A 24163-nucleotide genomic window follows, 5' to 3' on the forward strand; every position below is an offset into this window, starting at 1 on the left:
CTTGATGAGAATCAACCGAAAGAGCAAGCTGGCTTTAGGACAGGATTCTCAACTATGGATCACCTTCACGTAATGTCACAGTTAATGGAGAAAGCAAATGCTTATAAAACACCATTATGCCTGGCAATTGTGGTTTATGAAAAGCCATTTGACTCCATACAGTATAAGGCAATGTTTCGGGGCACTGAAAAGACAAGGCATAGATACCCCATATATTATGATTTTGAAGAAAATATATGAGAATGCTATTCCTTTAATTACACTGGACAAAGACAGTAGGAAATTTAAAACTGAGAAAGGAGTTTGACAAGGAGACACAATATCTCCGAAGTTGTTTACTGCTGCCCTTGAGGAAGCTTTCAGAAGATTAGACTGGTCACAGAAAGGAGTCAATGTGAATGGAGAGTACCTAAACCATTTACAATTTGCAGATGATATTGTGGTCATAAGCCATGATCCAAAAGAATTAGAGAAAAATCTTAATAATTTATGCAGAGTTGGTAAGGATTTTGGACTAAAGATGAATATGGTAAAAAAAAAAGTAATGATGAACAAGTATGCCACAGAAAGGGATATAATGATTGAAGGAGCAGTAATTGAAAAGGTGGACTCATATACTTATATGGGACAAGTCATTAGCTGTAATAATAATAAATGGCTGGAAGTCAAGAGAAGAATAAATTTTGGGTGGATAGTATTCAGGAAATATAATCACATACTGAGGAGCAATATCCCAATTTGTCTGAAATGTAAAATAATGAACCAATGTATACTCCTCACCATGATTTATGGAAGTGAAACTTGGACACTCACCAAAAGAATGGAAGAGAAGCTGGGAACTACACAGCGAAGAATGGAATGAATTATATTGGGAATCATACTGTTAGATAAGAAGAGAAACATTGATTAGGCAGCAAACTCAAGTAAAGGACATTCTTATCAAAACTAAAGAACTAAAATGGTCTTGGGCAGGACACATAGTTCGAAGACATGACAGATGGACTAAGAAAATAACAGAATGGTACCCAGGAGGAGCTAGAAGAAAACCTGGAAGACAACAACGGAGATGGACAGATGAAATTCATGAGTTTGTGAGTAGTAAATGGATGGCCATTGCACAAAACAGAGGGAACTGGAAAGTTGCTGGAGAGGTTTTCATCGTGCAGTGGATTGAAAATGGCTGATGATGATGATGATGAATGTGCAATACACTGAACTGGGATCTGCATTTAGATTCAATACAACTAGACTGCTTTTTTAATTGTATGGGTTGCTATGGTTTTGAGTAGCAGAATGGCCTTCACAAGAGATCAAGGCAAAAAGATCCTGACTGGATCTTTTTTTCCTTCCTCGAATATCACTATAAGATAAGGTGCATACTACACATTTCCAATCTAATCTCATATCTCTTATTTTTGGGGTTCACTGTTCCATCAAATATCCCAGCCCATCATCATCTATTTGCAAACCTAAATACAACTTCAGGACAAGTTAACTGGAATCTTATAAATATCATCCTTGGGAATCTTGATCTCCAGTTTTCATCACCACTCATATTGATCCAAATTATAATACTTAACTAATACTAATTACTAATGCTCTAAAACAGATTTTAAATTCAAGCATATATACCTTCTACTGAAAGCTAAAGGCTATATTGTTTGAAGTATGTAATCCAAGGATTACTGGAATATAGTAAGGATCTCTTCTGGAAGGTTTCTTGTCCAGTTGAAACTTTTTAGTTCATGCTGAGAAGACTGTAGCTTGGGAAAGTATGAACTTTGTTGATCAGGACTTGCTGAATACTGTTGGAGCTACAAGAATGGCCTGAGAGTGGGGGGGGGGATGTCTTTTTATTTGCCTGAATTATTGGGTTGTTGGGGGGCTGCTGTTAATGTGTGTTAAGTTTGCTGAGGATCTAGTCTTGAAACGTGCAGCACTTTGATTGGTTAAAACCTACACCTTGTTACTTATTAACTGCCAGAGCTGTGAAGCATTTAATGAAGAATACTTCTGTGAAGGCTCTTTTCTGAAGGAAACATCTCTGGATAGTAGCACTGTTTCTTTAAAGTTTCAGGTTCCCATGAAAAGCAATGCATGTACAACAGTTTCTGATTTATCAACTCTGCACAGGAACAATCTTGAGGAGCTCTGTCATGTTGAATGTACATCTTCTAACAGTTACAACAATTCAATTTGCAGAAATTCTAGATAAACCTGTCGAATAACATACTAATCCTCCACACCAACACATTAACAGTGAATCAGCACTGAAAATTAATTTCCACAGTGGCATGGGAATTCTGATTGAGAATTCTGAATTCTGAACCCTGACCTATCTGCATCCTCTGTATTTGGTGGTCACGGGCTTGAACCCCGGTCTAATCAAGAAGCGTGTGCTACATACTGCCGCTCTTGCCCACCTGGCTACAGAGGCACCTGATTCTGATTGGATTGCTGACCAAATATGGATACTGTCAATGACACACATATTGTATCAACAACAGATATCTTTAAAGTGCATTGTTGATACCATCTCAGGTGAATTGAGCTTCCTCACTGAACAGGGTGAAACGATACAAAGGGTGATTGTCATTTAGCCAATTACAAAATTCCAACCCTCGGGGAGGGGTCCCTAGAAATGTTGAACACATTGCACTGGTATAGATACAAGCCTTCTTCTTGAAATGTTTGCCATACTCTTGATTGGGAAACACTGAGACACATGGATCCCTCATATACTAGCAAGAAGACTATGCTGAACTGCCTCATCGATGTTCTCTTGTCTAATTGCACACTCACATGTGATATAAATATGGAAAAGTGAGCCAGTATCCCACAATGTCTGGAAAACTTGGCTAGTATCCTGTCAATTCAGAACTCTGTGTTCACAAAACATCTGGTATTCAAAGACAACAGCAACAGCATTTCCATCACAAAATTCATAAACATACACTATATCAGCATATTCAACACTTGGAAATGTAAAAGACACCTTTAATACTTTACAGGGGAACAATACTGCATATGACAGTGCTCATAATGCAGAGCAGTGCATATGACACTGGTCTGCATTATGAGCACTATTTGCAATGGTGTGTTGCTGAGAATCTACAAACATTACACAACTCTGTAATTATTCAGGACTGGACCCATGTTAATATGAACTTTTTTACGCAAAAATTCCTTGAAAATCAGCTCCTGGTATTATTTGTGAGAATCACCGTGCATACAGTACTCAATGGAGTATAGCTATACATACCAACATCTAAAAGACAGAATGGAAGAACATTATGCTAACTATCAGTGACGTGTAGACATTTAGCAGTAACCACTCACTACTCGAAAGAGGCTTGCCATTTTAATCTAATGAATTTAATACTGTAGTAGTACAGGGTGTTCCATAAGTCTGTAATCACATGGATAGGGAAAAATGAAAAGTGGATGCAGTGAACGTTGCTTTTAAACAGTCTTGTCAAAGAGGACAATCTTCAAAGAGACAATTTTGGATTTTTTCATAAATGAGCAAGGATGGCAGTGGCTGTATCATTGCTGGTGACCCTTTTCGAAAGTCTACTCCATAGTTTATTCTCTGTTTCCTTAAACTTTGCAACAAGTTTGCTAACACAACTCTGTGTTATTGGCTTGCAGTCTGGATTCGGTCTGTTCAATTCTGCAGTGACCTCTCTGACTGGGATTTACAATGAAAAGAATTATCTAGACTCATTCTTGCTTACTCAGACACCTTGGGACTGCAAAGATGAAAATATATGAATTAGTTATAATCTCTAATGGTTCCACACTTATGGGACACCCTGTAGAATGCATAGATGTCAGCATTACTAATGGTCTGATGGTTTGAGTTAGAACTACAAAGTGTATATCTTGAATATTGGTTTGTTGTTTGTTATTTGTTATTTGGTTTTTAGGAGCATTAGCAACTAAGGCCATATTGCTCGGGGGATATGCGGTGGTCATTCCCTCACCTTTCCGCATCCTCCGTATTTGGTGGTCACAGGCTCGAACCCCGGTCTAATCAAGAAGCGTGTGCTACACACTGCTTCTCCTGCCCACCTGGCTACGGAGGCACCTTGAATATTGATATACAGATGTATCCAACATAAGGGTATATAGATTTGTGCCACTGACTCTTGTGCTGGATGAGTTCCTCAATATGGAAATCCCTAATATAAGAACGCAGGCATATGCAGATGATCTTATACTGATGCTGCAAGCTAATAGCAGGACACAGCTGGAGACCCATGCAAATCATGCCATTTCTGTTCTGCAAGGATGGGCAAACTGAACATCTCACCGGAAAAAGCACATTCAATACTCCTCAAGGGCTCCCTTGATCCCAAGAGGCCTCCCCAGATCAAGATAAAGGGAACAATCATTAAACTCCAAACAAAAGTCAAATATCTTGAAATTATCCTCGATAGACACCTCAACTTCACACCGCATCTTAGTTACCTCAGAGTAAAATTCAGGAAATATTCTGGCCTATTCGCTAGAGTTACACTCAGAGACTGGAGTCTGAAGAAGAGGGCGCTTGCCATCCTCTACAAGGCATTCGTCATCCCAGCACTGGCTTATGCAGTGGGAGCTTGGTACGCTAAGGCAAGCACTGCTGTTAACAGAAGGAAATTGGAAACCATCCGTCGAATAATTCTCCTCACAACAACCAGAGCATGCTGCACGATGAGCACCCATGCTCTCCAGGTCCTTGTGGGATGTCTCCCTCTGGACTTGGAGATTGTTGGCTGATGCACCAACATGCCAAAGGAAGGGTAATCACACATTTGGGATACACTATGGACCCAACTCTGAATAGATCACAGGAAAAAAGTCATCTTACAGACCACATGAGAACAGTGTGGCAGAATCGGTGGAATGACTCCACTAAAGGCTGCATAACAAGAAGCTTCATACCAGACATGGACGTGTTTACCCTATTTCCCCGACCTGGTACTCTCCTGGACTTCATACCACTTACCTGCTGACAGGGCATGGCTCCTTCAGGAAGAAGCTACACAATTTTGGAATCTCGGACATAGCCCACTGTAGATGCGGACAAGAAGAAACTTGGGAGCACCTGCTTTACGAATGTAATATGTATGAAGACCTCCGTGGCCTGCTGTTTACCAAACTACGCTCCATCCTTAGAAATCAGGAGGACATAGTGCTGCAGGAAGAAGAAAACTATAAGGCCTTCACACTTTTCTCTCAAAATCTCTTCACGAGGCAAAGAGCATTTCCACCACCCTGAAACAAACTTCAGACTTTGGACCACCGATGGACACAAAGAACACAACTGGCCATTGACGGCCAGCTGAGTGACTACAGGACTTGAACACAAGTGGTGGGGAGAACCTACAGCAACTGAAAGACAACTGAGTCCTAACTAGATGCAACCAAACACTGGGACCTAGATGTAGCTGGCCTGTCACGTGCAGGTGACGCATCCTGGCCTCTGCCGAGACTAAGTCCACCATATGGAGAGTCAAAGTGGATGACTCAGATTGCAGCCTTGCCCAACTAGCCAAATGGCGACCCAGGTCTGACACCTTTCCGGGCCTGCTTTATCTCCTTTTCCCGGCAGAGAGGGACAACCCTGCCCCCTCCTCTCCCTGCAAAACCCACTTTCCCTCTGGTGTGGCATGGGCATGCCCACTGAACATTTGGGAGCCACCTTCTCTATCGGTCCCTTTCTTCTTTTTCTACCCTCCAGCCTTCCTTCTCCCCACCCCAAATCTGTCTACTTTCACAGCGCAGAGTCCCACATGTCAAAATTGTAACTACACCAAAATTGCTTGCCCGACTCTTTTCGGCCAAAAATAAAACTCATCCAGCATAAAATCTCTTCTCGCTCTTAAGGCAAATCTCTATGACCAAACAAAAGCACCAACAACGATTAAAGCAATGTTTTTTTTTTTTTTATAGGTCCTAGCCATAACTCGTCCACAGAGACCAGTGTGCAAATTACACAGATGAAATGTGACTTGACCAGTCTGTATTATTCAGTATTGATAAAAACCATCTGAGTCAATGAATAATATATAGCATTTTTCTAATATAATTTTATTTGGTGTTTAATTTAATCCAGAGATGCATATAATCAACTTTAATCATCATTTAATTTTTAAGTTAATTTAAATTACAACAGAAAAACATGGAGTGCAATTATGAAGCAACTTACTTTTTTACTTTTAAATTTATATCACTATAAATCTTACTCCAAAAAAACACAAATCAAATATTCTCAACTCACCCTGGATCCTTTTTCTCCTAAACATTTACAGCCAGTTGTAGTACAGCCACCACATATAACTGTGCTATCCTGTGCAGACAATGACCGATTGTATTCTGTCCTTATGTACTGCTGGAAATTAAAAATATTTTTTACTGCCTAAGAGAATTTGGCATATTCACAGGATTTAAAGTGTGTGTGTGTGTGTGTGTGTGTGTGTGTGTGTGTGTGTGTGTGTGTGTGTGTGTGTGTGTGTGTGTGTGTGTGTGTGTGTGTGTGTGTGTGTGTGTGTGTGTTAATAAGCTTTAAAGTTTTTAAAAACATTTATATATCTTTCATTTTACATAGACTTAAGAAATTTACTAACATAACTTCAAAATTTTACAAAATCAAACAATATCAGCAATATAAAATTAACTTGTAAATAATGTCTTTAATAAATCTGCATCCTCTTGAAAACATAATTATCATGTCTTGTCTCAGTCAGGTCATCCTAATGACATATTTAAGAAGCAAATAAAAATACCCTCTCCAGTTTAATACTTATCTACCAAATATATATCTAATGCTATATTAACCTAAATAAGTTACCTATCTCTACAAAATCAGAAATAAATGAGGTCCAATGGCAATTTGAATGAATAGCAATATGCCATTGGACTGTATTTTGTCTTTCATCTATTAATTTTTTTTTTATGGTGGTAATAAACATGAATAATGGGTAAAGGTTCAAAAGCTTGCGAGGATAAAAGATACTTGTTGACATGGTCTTAAATTTCTGTAGACTGTAAGAAGTAAAAGGGAAAATTGGTGATTACAATTTGAAGCTGAAATAAGAATGGATACTGTTACAGTGTTTGTGTTACAGTTTATCTGACTAGGAAGAAAGAACTGAAATAACATGCTAATTCTGATTTTTTTTTTTTTTTCATAATGAAAATCACAAACACAAAAGGTATTACTACTATGTAAGGGTTGAAGATTGAGAAGACAGAAGATATTTTTCACGTTAGACTTGAATTTCATTATATTGTCCTTTTCAAGAAATATGAATAAATACATGACTGCAGAATGTTCGGAAAAAAAAACCAGTGGTGATAAAGGAAGAATATGAAAGGTTAGCTCTGTGAATTTGGCAGCTGAAATATGTTAATTGGTAGAGGCACGTGTTCATCATTCTCTTTTTTGTTTGAAAGAGAATGATGGAATTATTGTAGCCAATTCATAAAAAAAAATGCCTATAGAAGTATATATAGAAAAGGCATGCTGCAGAATTTGTTTTTTTTTTTTTTTTTGAGATCTCAAGAAAAAAATTATTTTATCATTTTGGCTGCTTGTTACCTTTGCCACTCCTCTCCCTGCACTCATGCTTCTTGGTTGTCATGTGTTTAAAAAAGTCACCTTTTCCTTTTCCTTTATTTGATACTTCAATAATATAGCACTCTCACAGTAAACAGAATGCATGCTCATTCTCCAGTGATAATTTTAAATAATGGCAATATAAGTGCTAATTTGATATTTCAAATTGCAAAGTATATAGTAAATTTGACAAAACTAATGTAATAGGCATTATTTATTTATTATTCAAAAAACGTTTTATTGATATTTCCACAGTTAAAGCATGTTGTAATCATATTTCTTATTGCGATTTCTTTTTTTACTGTTTATGTCTATGGCTGCATGATGGCTCTGAATAAGCTGTGTTTTTTATACAGTTTCTTGCATTAAAAATGTCTTAGAGGCCCTACCATTCTTATAAACAATAATGCTGACTGTATATATCAATATGATTTCATGCTGACTGTAGATATCAGTATGATTCCCCCACACCCCATTTTAACTTCTGGGATGCTATTCTGGCACATTTTGGCAGGAAAAATTCCCTGGGATGTTTTGCATTTTCTGACTACCTGTCTATATTTCTCAGAAAACTTCATATCTGCTTCTATCTTAAGTCTAAGATCCTGTTTTGGGTTTGCTATTCCCCAAGTAATCACGAACACATAGCTGCCATTTTTCTCACCACATTAAAGCCTGTTCAAAACGTCCTGCAAGAGCGTTGCTTGGAATTGATCATTAACCACCCTCCCAATCTTTTATATCACATGCAAATTTTTTGAAATTCTTGGGACTTATATTTGACAAAATTTAATATCTCCTCAATGTATCTACAGTATATATAAAAGAATATTTTGAAAAATAGTGCTTTTTCACGTGCAAACTGTTTGCTTTCTGCAAGGCTAACTGCTATTCCGTCATACTACAATAAAGTAATTGACAGGTCTGGTTCAAAAGACCACACCTAGGCACGTCACTTTTAAATTAAGCTGCATATACCACAACGCAGTAGCGTAGCTCTCCTTTTTCGGGCCTGGAGGCAAAGAACATGTTCAGGCCCCTACTTAATTAATGAAAATTGCAAAAAGAGGAGACAGCCAAAGATGCCGGGTCCTTTAGGGGCCCAGGCCCAGAGGCAATTGCCTTGCCTGCCTACATGGTAGCTACGCCACTGCCACAGTGATAACTCTTTGCCTGATAGCATTTAGTAGCATTATAACATCACACAATGTTAAAGTTAGGCCGTTGTTAATTGTGGGGTTTAATTTCAAAATTCTACATGTCTCAAGGCAATGATTCAATTTTTTCAAAAGTTTCTTCAGCTATTAGCAAAGTTGTTAATAATGGCAGTAACAGAAAAGAGAAAGATTATCAGAAAGGCTGAGAAGAAAAGAAAAGATATTGAGGGGTATGAAGCAGCACTTAAAAATCCTAATATTGAAGAAAACAAAGCGATTATAATAAGTTAAAGGCTTCACAATTAAGAAAGGAAAGATACAAAAAAGAGTAAAAAAAATTAATCATAAATTGTTGATAGCTCTGCTGAAACTCCAACCATTGATAAAAAAGAAAAAAATTGTAAAAAATGATAAAGTGGTAAAAGGCGAAAATGATCAAATAGAAATTCCTGAAAACATTTACAGTTCAGAAGTATCGAAACTCCTTTGGAAGAAAAGTTTAAATTTAGCCACAAAAAATAATACTGTTCGCTGAATGAAAAAATTTTTCTCCGAAATTAAGATTCTGGGAGAACTGAAAATAGTTTATTCATCGGGCCAGATAGTTTAATGCTGAAGAATACAACTCTGTAACACCCGAAACATTTTATTCTCTGGAGCCTTCAGGTTTACCTCCGCATAAACTACTTTAAAAGGTTAACACAATTGTTATGGTTTTAAGAAACTTAGATAAAAAAAAAAAAGGAAGAAATGTTTGGTTTGTGAACACGACACAGGTGACAGAGCTGGATCGAAAGCATATATTCCACCGATTCATATGTATTCAAACGAAGGGGAATATAACTTCATTTCTCAATGAACAGTTTCCTGTGAAATTGGCTTTTAAGTATAACAATAAACAAAAGTCAAGGTCAAACATTATCTAAGGTTGGTGTTGACTTAACATCACCATGTTTTTCGCATGGACAATTGTATGTTTCATTAAGTAGAGTGCAGGCAGCTAAAAATCTCTTTGTATTAACAGAAAACAAATCAAAAAACAATAAAATTTTGTTATTAAAAAAATTGGATAAGAAATGTTATTTATAATCAAATATATGAATGATGGTTTTGTTATTAATTAATTTGTTTACAGAGAAAAAAATAATATTAGAAGGGAGTATGAGGATCTAACCCACTAAAAAAAATTAAAATATAAAAACACATAATTCAGGTTCATGTGACACAAGTCATGGGGGGGCAAAACGACCATCTAACTTGTTTTTCAAAACAAAATTAATAAAAAGTTTTTGTTTATAATTATAAACAAAAAGTTGACACTTCTTCAACATATTCATCATCTACACACAAAGTGTATGAGAGGGTTGAATATCCTCCATGCTCTATCTTTTGTACTTCAACTAGTGTGTTTATAATATTCTGATTTATAGTATTAGTCAGTCATTGAATTATTATGAGTCATTATTCAGACAGTCATTTAATTTTGTCTATAGAAACTGAATTCATTAAATTCTGGTTAATATTGATATTGGTTGGGACTTTCCAAATGATGTATGATTTCGTTGATACAAAACTCAAGGTGGAATATGGTGAAGAAACATATTCATGAATAGTTTTGAATATCCAGATAAAGGGTCACTAAGTGGCAGTGATCACAGTGCTGATGTGGGATTTACTCAAAGAGGAAACTACAATGGGGTAAAGGGAAGGGTTTTTGCTTTTGTAAAGGTGACTTACGGAGGTCTGAGACAGTTTTTAAAGTCTATACAGTGGGACCAACTGAAGACGTTACCAACAGCAAATTCTAAATCGGAAGCATTCAAAGAAATAATATTGGTAGCTGCTGGCTTTTCATACCAACCAAGAAATATTATTCAAGGTTTAGGCCTAAATGGATGTCAGCTGAACTAATGAGACATGTGGAGGAGAAGAAAAATGCATGGGTTACATATAAATTAACAGGTGACACAGAAGCCTATGGAGGATATAAGCTGGTCTGTAATCAAGTCACAAAGGAGGTTAGGCAGGCAAAAGCAGATTACGAGAAATCTTTGGCAAAGGATGTAAAGAAAAACAGCAAAAAGTTCTTTACTTATGTAAACTCGAGAAGGAAGGGGATGAATCAGATTGGTCCACTTCATATCGCTGGCTGAACTGTTGATGATCCTGCTCAGGTAGTTAACAAACTGAATGAGTATTTTGCATATGGATTTACACTTGAGAAATTTTGGGAGGGGAACACCAGAGGTGCATAAACTATGGTAGTGAGTTAAATAATTTTCTAATAACTGAGAGCAAAGTGGAGGAGAAATTTATATAAACATAAAAAAGGCACCTGGGGTGGATGGGATCTATTTAGTTATATTAAAGGAGGAAGCAAAGGAAGTAAGCAAACCCTTAGCCATAATGACGAGCGCTTCCTTGGATTCAGGGGAGGTACCCATGGACTGAAGATGTTCAAATGTAACCCCAATTCACAAAGGAGGATCAAAGGGTGTCACAAGTAATTGCAAACCTGTTAGTTTAACTTCTGTTCCAAGGAATTAATGAAGACACTGGTTAAAGAAGCACTGCAGTATCAATCTAGACAACACTTCGGTTACTGTTCGGACACAGCATGGGTTTGTTAAGGGGAAGTCTTGTCTGACCAATTTGATTGGATACTATAATGTGGTCACAATAGAACTGGATGCAAAAAAACTGTACAAATTGGAGCAGCATAGCATTAAGGACAAAAGACTACTGTACAAATTGGAGCAGCATAGCATTAAGGACAAAATGCTGCTATGGATAAAGGGATGGTTAGTGTGAGAAGAGAGAAAGCGGTAATCAATGGACACTGCTCTTCATGGACTAATGTTATTAGTGGAGTCCCCCAGGGTTCAGTGTTACATCCACTGTTGTTTTCTGTATTTATTAATGATACTGATGAAGGTATATCAAGCTTAATGTCTAAATTTGCAGATGATACAAAGGTTGGCAGGCTTGTCTTGTTAATGACACTAATGACAGTATGCTACTGCAAGAGGATCTAGTTGAGCAGATGGGCTGAGAGTTGGCAACTGAAGTTTAACACTGACAAATGTAGGGTACTGCATATGGGTAGCAGTAACCCCAGATTAATATATCAACTGTGTGATACTACACTCAAGTGGTAGAGAATGAAAAGGACCTGGGGGTAATTGTGCAGTCAGATATGAAGTTTTCTGAAAGTGCAGACAGTCTGCAAGAATAGCTCACAGTGCCTTGTCAATGATATATACAGGAATTTTTCTAGGAGGGATAAGGAGGTGATTATCCCCTTGTATAAGGCAATGGTCAGGCCACACCTTGAGTACTGTGTACAGGTCTGGCGGCCTCATTTTAGGAAGGATGTAGAACTGCCGGAATGAGTACAGAGAAGGGCAACAAAATTAGTGAATGGAACAAAGGATTGTGCTTATGAAGAAAGGCTTAAATTTTGCAAATAACAGTGTCTGGTAACTAGACACCTGTGAGGTGATCTGACTGGGGTGTATAAGGCCTTGAATGGTTTGATCAAGCTCAATGCTAATGGGATTCTGCCTATTTCCCAGATTAATTGCCTTGGGAGACAAATTGAGGAAAGACAGTTGTAGAATAGATGTGCGGAAGTTTGCCTTTAGCTAGCGTGGGTTGATTGCAGGAACAAACTTCCATCTGTTGTTGTAGAAGTTGACAGCTTAAATAAATTCAAAGCAGAGCTGGACAAACATTTGTAGCGAATGGATGGGTGAAATGCGAAGGGATTTTTTTTTTTTTTTTTGGCTGATGAGCTTGATAAGCAAGATAAGCTTACTTTCTTGTATCATATGCCTCTACTAATGCTAATGTATAATAGTCTAATAGATCATTCCAGTTGTGCTTGAATTTTAATAGTTCCTTTTTAGCATTGTTGAGTGGGACAGAATGAACCCAGGTGAGAGAAAAAAAGCACGCTTCAGCTCTATTCTTTCTTTGATAGCCAGGTCTAGCCTGCAAGGCCATTATTATAAACAAAACTTTGACTCAGTATTTCTGAAGAGGTTAAGGGAAGCAGCAACATCTTTCTTAAAGCAGTTGTAATCGGCGATGCATAACAGACAATCCGAACATAGGTTATCTAATGTTTAATGCTGGGAAGGTCTGCTTTGGACCACTGAATTAGACTGGAAACATTCTCATTATTTTTCTCATTATTTATTGCCAGGCAGCTCTTAAAGAAATTCCTTTCATGTGACTACTGATCACTCATTTTCAAGAAAAATAAAATATAGGAGAATATTCTATTCAATAGGAAATAAGAATACACTGATTTTAAAGAGAAATGCTACCCAACTATGCTGTTATAACTCTACTGCAAAACTAAAAACCCAAAATCAGATGATATCTATTTTTAAATTAATAAATTAATCAGTTTGAGTTTCCTGAATTTTGAATCACTTGTCATCTACTAAATTTCAATTTCTGGTTCAAGAATTCTGCTGTGTACAACAGCTACACCCTTTGGAATATCCATTAATAATTCTTAAATAATGATCTCCAGGTTAGACTAAAAAGGTTTTAGGCTAAAAGTCTCAGTCTATGGGAAAATTCACTAATCTAACAAGTTATTGCATGGCATCATGTTAGTTTATAGTAAATCAGCGAAGTAGGTGATCGCCTGGCTAATTCATTGGACAGGGAGAAGAAAAATTGGTTAACATTAATTCTCCGACACAACCTAATCCTGTCTCATTTAAAAAAAGAAGTTACTACTATAAAACTCATCTTCACCAATACTCAGATTTATAAACAAGATTCCTTCTTAGTTATACATGACACTAATAACATAGTCCCTGAAGTGACTTATTTTTTGGCTTAAGCACATGACAAATGTTGCTTTCACTAAAAAAAGACAGGCTTTTTGTTTCACCCTTGGTGTTAATATAATATTTTTCTAAACATTTACTGACTGTGTACAAATTGGAAGTATGCAAACCACAGAACACTGTTTTCACAGTTGTAGTGGTGCTCCAAAATCTCTCCTAAACTCCTTACCTCTGTGCAAATGATGGCAGTCAGATTAAGTAATTAATATTCATTTCAAAATTTTCTACCTGCTACTCTCACACAGATGTTGAGTTTTTGCTGCATGCCTTTTCTGCAGGTATTTCATTGGCATTCAACAATCTTGATGCCAAGGAAGCTCCAGATCCTGATGGTGTTTCCCCAATAGTTCGCAAAACCTGCACTCCAAAGTTTGCATGTGTTTTGTGTAATCTTTTTTGTGCTTTTTCTTCCACTGGTATTTTTTCTACTGCAGGGAAGTTTTCTTGTGCCCAACCAGTTCCTAAAACAGGAGATAAATCTCTTCCTTCCAGTTATCACTCCATTACACTTGCTTCTACTCTTTCTCAAATAATGGGGAAATCCATCATGCACATACACTCTTTTACTTAACCCCCTGTTACTTGCACCTTTAAATGGAACAAATATCCAGAATGCCATGTGTAAGATGGGCAGTTGAAACAGTTTGAACAGGAAGAAAAACACTTGGACAGGCATGCACTGGTCTCAAAGCTTCACCGTTTCAAGCTGGTTGGTTCATCACCCAGACTTCTCCCCAACAGTTTGTTTGTTCTACATTTGACCCCAGACATGTCAACGCAACTCGTCACTGATCTACTGTTTGAGGAACTTCATTTGGACTTAAACATTCAGAGATTGAACACTTGAAGTACCGCATGTGCTTATTTTCGCCAGGTCAGTTTAAAAGGAATGGAACGTGTGCCAAATGGCCACTTGGTACCATCGCCAGGCCATTTTAGGAAGCACGAAGCAGAAAAGAAGTAATAACCTTAAATGCCCCTGAAAAATCCAAAACAGTCCAGAATCTGACTAGACAATTTATCTCTATTTCCTACTAACAACCCAACTGCTCTACATGAGAATGGTGGAAGTGAAAACTAGGTAATTCCATATTTCGTCCTTCACATACCCATGGAAAGGTGGTTCCCCCAATGGTGATTGAAAATGATGAGAATGAAAATTACCCAAAATCTCCATCATCTCTATCCATAAATTTTACGATCACTGCCCTGGTTTAAACAGATTGAAGACCAGCGGAATATCACAGTTGGATCAGACCACGTACAACCCTCATAATGTTAAAGAGAACAGCTTCATTCCAACTCCTATTTCAAAAAGTGCAATCCAGGAATAAACTTAATGAAGTTAAGGAGCTTTTGCTGTCCAGTTCAATGGAGAAGGTTGGATTCGCAGAAACTTGGCTTAACCCTGATGAGGAAACAATTCCTATACTTAGCCTGCAGGGTATCAAATAGTGTGCATGTCAAAAGAAAACCACAAGGGAGGAGGAGGAGTTGCAATTTTTTTCAATGATCAGGTATTTTCAATCCTCCACTCAGTATTGAGCCAGTCTGACACTTTTGAGGCAGTTCTAGTTACACTAAAGCCTAAAAACAACAGCCACTCTGATTCTCTCAACATTGTTGCTGTGTGTATCCCACCAGTGCCAGAAGCACAAATAGTTGATGAACTCCTCGACTGGTTCTTTAATCATCTTCACAGATCACTGAAACATATTGTGTGCAGGGGATTTCAATATCCCAAATAACATGGGGAACCTCAAGAGAAGACTGAGCCAGCATCTAGATACATTAGGTCTTAAACAGGTTAGCACACCACCTACGAGGGTGAAAGCACATTAGACCTCATGTTTGCATCAGCAAATTGTGTGGCTAATCAAACCCTATAAGCAACATACAGTCTGATCATCACTCCATCATTCTCTCTGTGCAAATAGAAATACCATCACTTCTGACAGAAGGAAAGTCACAACCAAGACAACTGCAGTGCCCAAATACCTCAACCAAAAATGTGTTTCTGCTGCTCAGGCAATCCCATGGGGTGTCCTTGAGGATTGAAACTCCAAAATCGGGACTGACCTGATGACAGGATGGATAACCATTGTCTCTCTCTATGCTGCAATAAAGAAACTAACCATCCCACAGCATTCAAAGGCCTGGTGGAATCCACAAGTCTCTGAAAGTTTCCACATGAAATAAAACATACACAATAGGTTAAAAAAACTAGGTAATTCTCGGACAGAACTCCCAAGCTAGGGCACTTTTTATTAGGAACAAGAGGAAGCCAAAAATCTTCACCTTGAGGCTACCATAAATAAGGGGAAGCCCTTCCATAGAAGCCATTCCGAGAATGCCATTGCCTCACTCAATCTTAGCAGCTGCCTCGACCATATAACTAGGTTCTCCGCTCGGCCAGAATCCACTATACCAATGTAATTCCCACTCAATCCGATTCCAAAAGACCTCTTAAATTCAGTTCACCTCACAAAATATCAACTGATCATTGCAATAAACAGATTAGCACCTAAAGCTGCATCCAGTGCTGAGAGGATTTCTTGTTAATCCAATCCTGTCGCTATTTAACAAGATCCTTTATTAAAGTTTTGTCCCTCCTATGTGACATGCCTCTCTAGTAAAACTTCTGCCAAAAATACACTCTGCTTCTCAGCCCAGTCACTTCCGCCCAATTCTTCTGCATCAAACCTATTAAAGCTCTTTGCGAAATCTCTTCTGAGAATGTTAACCATCCAAATAATGCCACAAAAGCTAGTGCAGAACCACTATGCTACCTGGTCAAGATCCACTGCTACAAATCTAGTTACCACCACTATCAAGATCCTTAAGGCATTTGAGCACAGCTTTGAAATCAACGTTACATATATCGACATCCAGGCTGCATTTGATGCCATATCTGTACATGTGTTGGGAAGCTTACTATGAGAGTATTACCTCGTTGGTGGAGACGTGCTGAATTTCTTCACCATATTCACCTGAGTTTTGCATCAATAAAAATCATACATCATTTGGAAAGTCCCAACCAGGAATCAAGTTTATAATATTAACCAGAATTTAATGAATTCAGTTTCTATAAACAAAATTAAATGACTGACTGAATAATGAGTCATAATAATTCAATGACTGACTAATACTGTAAATCAGAATATTATAAACACATTAGTTGAAGTACAAAAGAGAGAGCACGGAGGATAATCAACCCTCTCATACACTGTGTGTGTGTAGATGACGAATATGTTGAAGAAATGTCACCTCTTTTTTTGTTTAAAATCATAAATAAAACTTTTTATTACTTTTGTTTTGAAAAATACATTAAGGAGATATCAAATTTTGTCAAATATAAGTCCCAAGAATTTCAAAAGATTTGCATGTGATATAAAAGATTGGGAGAGTGGTTAATGATCAGCAACACTCTTGCAGGACGTTTTGAATAGGCTTTAACAAGGTGAGAAAATTGACAGCTATGTTTTAGTGCTTACTTGTGAAATAGCAACCCAAAACAGAATCTCGGCTTAAGATACAAGCAGATATGAAGTTCTCTAAGAAGTATAGACATGCAGTCAGGAAAATGCAAAATGTCCCAGGATAGCATTCCAGAAGTTAAAAAGAAAAAAAAAATCATATCAATATCTACTGTCAGCATTATTTTTTATAAATATGGTTGAGCCTCTAAGACTTTTTAATGCAAGCAAATGCATAAAAAAACATGGCTTATTCAGAGCTATCATACAGCCATAGACAAACAGTAAAAAAAGAAATCACAATAAGAAATATGATGATAACATGCTTTAAATGTGGAAATCTTTATAAAAACTTTTTTTGAATAATAAATAAATAATACCTATTAAATTACTTTTGTCCAGTATACTATATACTTTGCAATTTGAAATATCAAATTAGACTTATGAGGTCATTATTTAAAATTATCACTGGAGAATGTGCATGTGTACTGTTTACTGTGGAAGTGCTATATATTTGAAGTATCAAATAAAGAAAAAGGTAACTTTATTAACAGAGGTGGACTGGATCAAAAATTCTTACCAGGGGAAACTTACAGCCTCATACTAACATTTATAGTCACATTGTTTATTGCCAAAATCACACTAGCCTCCATCGGCTTCCAGCCCACCAGGGGGGTTTCCCAAGTAAGTCTTATGGCCAGTCTGCCTCTGTTTATTTAACACATGACAACCAATAAGCTTGAGTGCAGGGAGAGTGGCAAAGGTAACAAACAACAAAAATGATAAAATTATTTTTTTCTAGAGATCTCAAAAAAAAAATTTTTAAACTAACTTAAGACTTCATAAAAACCCCCAAACTCAAAAATTTGGTGCATCTGGCACCATGATTTTCTAAAAATTTTCTCCAGGGAGAACCTCAGAACCACATTCTTTCCTAGAGGAACTTCCTCAGCATTCCAGAAGTTTTATATTTAAAAAAAAAAAAAAAAACACTGAGATGTACTACAGCAGGGGTCGGCAACCTTTTTTGAGTGAAGAGCCATTTTTGACCTAATTAAAAAAAAAAAAAAAAAGAGAATCCGAAGAGCCACACCTCAGCTCAAGCTGGGAGGAGGGGGGAAGTTTTTTTAAGAAATGGAATAGAGTGGGACGCCATTTTATTTAAAAAAATATACATTTTGAAATATTATTCATTAATCTGAACAAACATCCAATTAAGTACGAATTAATGTGACTTTTGCTGCTGAACTTCTTGAGTGAGTCTCTCAACATCAAGCAAGTATGCCATAATTTTCATCTTTAAACATGCTGAGACACTCACATTGTTCAGACAGTTTCTTGATTTATTTTTAATATAGTTCATGTTCAAAAATATTGGCAGGCATGAAATTCGTAGAACCAAAAACAGGCAAGTCCAAAGGCAAATATTTTAAAATTTAAATACGTGTCCAGTAAGCTATTCCACACATCGAACACAATTTGGCCTTGCTTTTTCAACTCATCTATCACCATCCATTTGTGTAGAATTGCAAAGGGCAGCCTTTTGCCTCTCTAAATCCTCAATTTCAGTTTTAAGGCATTTTAGCCTTGCACTCCACATGTCCTTGATTTTTAAGTCCTCTAACTCCATTTCAAATTGTGCTTCATGTGGGCTAAGAGTTAAAGAGCCGCAGTTACATGCTCAAAGAGCCACAGGTTGCCGACCCCTGTCCTACAGGCTATTATTTATCAAATAATAGCATGTAGACACATAATGGAGACTCACTTAAAAAAAGATGCAGCACTTCTTGAAAGGATCCAACAGACAACTTGGATGGTGATATATGAAAAAGCACAACCATATGAGAAAAGACTTCAATTATGTGGGTTACAGAGCTCAGCAAATAGGCACTTTAGAGGGGATCTAATTCAGTTCTATAAGACTGTGAGAGGGGACAGAAAAATGAATGGAGGCAAAATCTTCAATGTTATGAAGGATATAAATAATTTGTGAATACAAATAATTTTGTAAAAAAAAAAAAAAAACTTATAATAAAAATACCATTTATTATAGCCACAATGGGCATTTTCATTATCAGAGAGTCCTAAGAAACTTCGTGGAAGCACAAGTGACAGAATATTGATACCAAATTGTCGACTGTAAATCACATGAATGAACCAGGAAGATGACAGGGATGATTATAAATTGTTGGGGAATATAGAATACTACGATAAGTACAAAGTAGTATGAACTAGTGTGTAATCAAGTTACTGAAAGACTTAAGCATGCTAAGACATATAAGCAGTCTTTGGCTAAAAATGGAATGAAAAGTAGCAAGTTGCATATGGAAACAAAAGAAGGAACTGGTGAATCATATTGGACCACAGGATAAATGGTGTAACTGTTGATGAAGTTCTACAGATTGATGATAAGCTGAATAAATATTTTGTATTATATTAAAAGAAGCTCCAAATGATGGGTACCAACAGTTAAAAAAAAATGGAAAATCGCCTTGTTAGTAGAGGAGCCACAAGGCTTACAAGCATGGATTTGTTAAAGGGAAACAGAGACGCACCATCTGATTTGCTACTATGAGGTCATTACAAAGGAACTGAATCCAAATAACAAATTTGACATCATATACTTTATTTCGGTAAAGTCTTTGATACATGCCACATACGTGACTGTTCTATAAATTGGATGAATGTGGCATTAGGTGCAAGTTACTGCTATAGATAAAGGGATGGTTAAGTGTGTGTGTGTGTGTGTGTGTGTGTGTGTGTGTGTGTGTGTGTGTGTGTGTGTGTGTGTGTGTGTGTGTGTGTGTGTGTATATATATATATATATATATGCCTATTGTCTTCACCACTGTCCATCTGTTTGGCTGCAAATAACAACTTCACTCCCAGTGCACAGACAGTCATGAAATTTTATATTTGGGCCTTCTAAAAATATTTGTCAAGCTATTCCAAATTTCATTAAAATTGGATAAATAGAAATCCAACAATTAATATTTAGTTTTTCAACAATTCTGCAAAAAAAAAGAAATTCATAGATTAAATGTGATTTTAATGCAATATTGTTAGCTTTAGACAATCCATGCACTCTTAGCGTCTTATGAAGCGTCACACGTCTTATGAAGAGATGGATATACATAGACAAAAGGAACTTTAAAAAAAGTATATGGAACAAAAACAATAAATACAATGTTTGCAATTATACTGAATAGCTAAGTTTAGAAAATGCAAAACTATAGAATTTTCTATAGTTTTCAAAGATATAATCTTAGTAATTAATTGATAAGGAGATAACTATATTTACTTTTCATTTCATTAAACAAATAAAAAGGGAAAAAAATCATTTAAGAAAAAAAAAAAAAAATTGAACACACCTGAAATATTAACTAAGATATATTAATGGGTTTAATATCTTTAAGGAGAGATTTAGACAAAGTATTAAAATAAATGGGAAAATTAAGTGGTTTTTATTTTGGCTGGTGCTGTATAAGCTTTGCTTCTTCACATCATGTTGTCAATACTAATACTAAATCTTAGCCTAATATGTAAAGGAAAGAAAGGAAGGTAGGAAATCAGTGCTGATGTAATTTTTTTTATTATTATTATTTATTTAATAAGCATTATTAGAGGCATATGATGCAAGAAAGCAAACTTATACAGCATCAGCCAAAAAAAAAAAAAATCTCATTTAACCCATCCATTCACTCCAAACATTTATCTACTTCTTCCTTAAATTTATTTAAGCTATCATCTTCCACAATGATAAATTGAAGTTTGCTCCAGAAATCAACTGCCCACTGGCTAAAGTCAAATTTCTGCACATCTATTCCACAACTGCCTTTCCTCGATTTCAGTTTATGCCCCCTCAAGTTTGTAAGCTGAGCAAGATTCCTCTTGCTGATGGGATTCTTCCGGATCACATCAGCATTGAGCCTGCTCAATCCATTCAAGGCCTTATACACCTCAATCAGAACACCTCGCAGGTGCCTAGTCTCCAGACACTGCAATTTGCAGAACTTAAGCCTTTCTCCTTGAGAGCATCCTTTTGTTCCCCCTCAACAGTCTCAACTTTCCCTTTTCTGTACTCCTTCTAGCATCTCTACATTCTTCCTAAAATGAGACCTCCAGATCTGAAAGAAATACTCAAGGTATAGCCTGACCATTGCCTTATACAAGGGGATAATCACCTCCTTATCTCTGCTAGCAAAGTTTCTGTATATCATTGACAAGACCCCCATGACCTACTCTGGCAGCCTGCCTGCACTGCTCAGAAAACTTCATATCTGCCTACACAATTACCCCCAGGTCCTTTTTGTTCTCTACCACTATCAATGTAGTACCACAGAGTTGATACATTACTCTGGGGTTACTGTTTCCCATATGTAGTACTTTACATTTGTCATTGTTAAACTTCATTTGCCACCTCTCAGCCCATCTGCTCAACTTTTCTAGATCCTGTTGCAGTAGCATGCTGTTATTAACAACCCTGCCAAATTTTGTATCATCTGTGAACTTTGACATTAACCCTGATCATCAATATCATTGATAAATACAAAAAAACAACAATGGACCCAACACTAAACCCTAGGGGTCTTAGTCCACGAAGAGCAGGTTCCATCGATTACTAATCTCTCTGTCATTTCCCATTCAACCATCCTTTTACTATTGTAGCAACTTGCTCTTAATGCCATACTGCTCCAATTTGTACTACATCCCACCCTTCTTCAATCCTAGATTATAATGGATGTGCTATTGCAGATCCAACTGCAATAGCTAATTCTCTTGGGGAAACATTCTCTAACATCTCTGCAACATCTTCGTATTCCCCAGAGTTCCTGGTCCTGAAACATAAATTAGAAAAACAAGCACTTAATTTTAAGACCAAGGGCCTCTATCCCTACAACGGGGCATTCACTATAGAGGAACTGAAAAGAGCCCTCACTCTTTCCAAAGCAAGTGCTGTTGGACCAGATGGCATACATTATGAAATGATTAAACATCTTTCACCAAAATCTATGGATTGTCTGCTCCTTCTGTATAACAGAATCTTTACTGAAGGGCAGTTTCCGGACTCCTGGCGAAAGGCAATCATTCTTGCCTTTCCTAAGCCAGGAAAGGATCCAAAAGGCACCACCAATTATCGTCCTATTGCTCTGACTAGCTGTCTGTGCAAAATCCTGGAGAGAATGGTCAATTCTCATTTAATATGGTATTTAGAATCAAATGACCTTCTCTCCAGCATCCAGTGCAGCTTCTGAAGGAACCAGTCCACTTTGGACCATCTTATTAGATTGGAAGCATCCATCCGGGATGCTTTCCTAAAACGCGAACACTTGGTGTCGGTGTTCTTTGACATGGAGAAAGCGTATGACACAACTTGGAGATTTGGCATTTTAAAAGATTTACATAGCCTAGGCCTAAGAGGGCATCTGCCCTTTTTTATTCAAAACTTTTTAGCCAATCGATCGTTCCAAGTTCGTGTGGGATCCTCACTCTCTCGCTCCTTTAGCCAAGAGGAGGGAGTACCACAAGGATCAGTATTAAGTGTCACGCTTTTTGCCATCAAAATAAATTCCATCACAGAACAACTTCCTCCAACTGTAAACAGTGCCCTCTATGTTGATAACTTTAGCATTTTTTGCCAGTCGTGCAACATGAGGGTTATTGAAAGACAACTGCAGAAAGCCATTGATAGTCTGAATTCCTGGGCACTTGCTAATGGCTTCAGGTTCTCGCCGGAGAAGACCGTTTGCGTACACTTTTGTCGCAAGCGTAATCTTCATCCTGAACCTGAATTAAGGCTCGGACAAAATGCTATTCCAGTAGCAGCGAACACAAAATTCTTGAGACTCATATTCGATAAAAAATTAACCTTTTTGGATCATATTCGGCAACTCCGCACAAAGTGCACACGTGGGCTTAATATTCTCCGCTTGCTCTCCTCTACATCTTGGGGAGCAGACCGATGTACCCTTCTTCGGCTTTACCGTGCAATTGTGCAATCCAAACTAGATTATGGGTCCCAGGTATATTCCTCAGCCAGAGACAGTGTCCTGCGGTGGCTGGACCCCATCCATCATCAGGCCCTACGTATTGCTACTGGAGCATATCGCACATCTCCTATCCAGAGCTTATACGTCGAAGCAAACGAACCACCGTTATCGCTTCGACGTAAGCAGTTGTCTTTAAAGTACGCTTTAAAACTGAAATCCCTGCCAGACCATCCTACGTGGCCATTCGTTTTTGAGCCACGATGGGAAAATTTATACAATACCCGTAAGACTGCCAATCGTCCTTTTGGTATTCGTCTCCAAGAGCTACTCAAAGAACTTAATATCAAGGTAGACAAGGTTGCCCAAACACCAAAGCAACCCTTTCCACCCTGGCATGCTCATGTCCCGGCATGTGACTTGTCCCTTAGAAATTGGGGAAAGTCGGACACTCCACCGTCTGTCTACCTGCAGCTTTTTTCAGCACACCGAGCTGAACATTCTGACTTCGCACCAGTTTACACAGATGGCTCGAAGTCGGAATCATATGTGGGATCTGCTGCTGTCTTTATAGACAGCACTACATCGGAGCAGATTCCCTCTGAATGCAGTATATTTACTGCAGAGCTGCATGCTATAGAGTTAGCCTTGGATCACATTAGTGAATGCCAATACCAACGGTTCATTTTATATTCCGATTCTCTCAGCGTGTTACAGGCTTTGATATCTGTGAGGTATAATCCTCATCCAGTTCTGTCTAGTATTCAGCAGAAGATTCACTTCCTCCGTGAACGTGAATACGATATCCGCTTCTGCTGGATTCCCAGCCACATTGGGATTAGGGGAAATGATTTGGCTGACGCCGCAGCCAAATCAGCAATTCCCAATAATAATCGCTGCCTGTCAGTCCCCTATACAGACTACAGGCAAATAATACACCAAAACATACATTCCCAATGGCAGGACTCGTGGAATGGACAGACTGGCAATAAACTATATTGTATAAAGCCTGTAATTGAACCATGGCAGTCTAGTCTGCGCAGGAATCGTAAGGAGGAAGTTGTTC

The 24163-nt window shown here is 37.6% G+C and overlaps 1 protein-coding gene across 2 annotated transcripts in view; it reads right to left on the reverse strand.

The window, feature by feature from the left end:
• Positions 1–24163, reverse strand: part of Col4a1 (Collagen type IV alpha 1) — a 1206096-nt gene that overhangs the window by 1128180 nt on the left and 53753 nt on the right. The window contains exon 3 of one of the 2 annotated variants that reach the window (XM_090374514.1): positions 6272–6379. In XM_090374514.1, coding sequence (XP_090230640.1) covers positions 6272–6379 — 108 coding nt within the window. Of the gene's footprint in view, positions 1–6271; positions 6383–24163 lie in introns of both variants that reach the window. The other variant, XM_090374509.1, reaches the window with a different exon arrangement.

The sequence above is a fragment of the Mastigoproctus giganteus genome, chromosome 1 (genome assembly GCF_048544385.1).
Source record: "Mastigoproctus giganteus isolate SK-2022 chromosome 1, ASM4854438v1, whole genome shotgun sequence".
NCBI lineage: Eukaryota > Metazoa > Arthropoda > Arachnida > Uropygi > Thelyphonidae > Mastigoproctus > Mastigoproctus giganteus.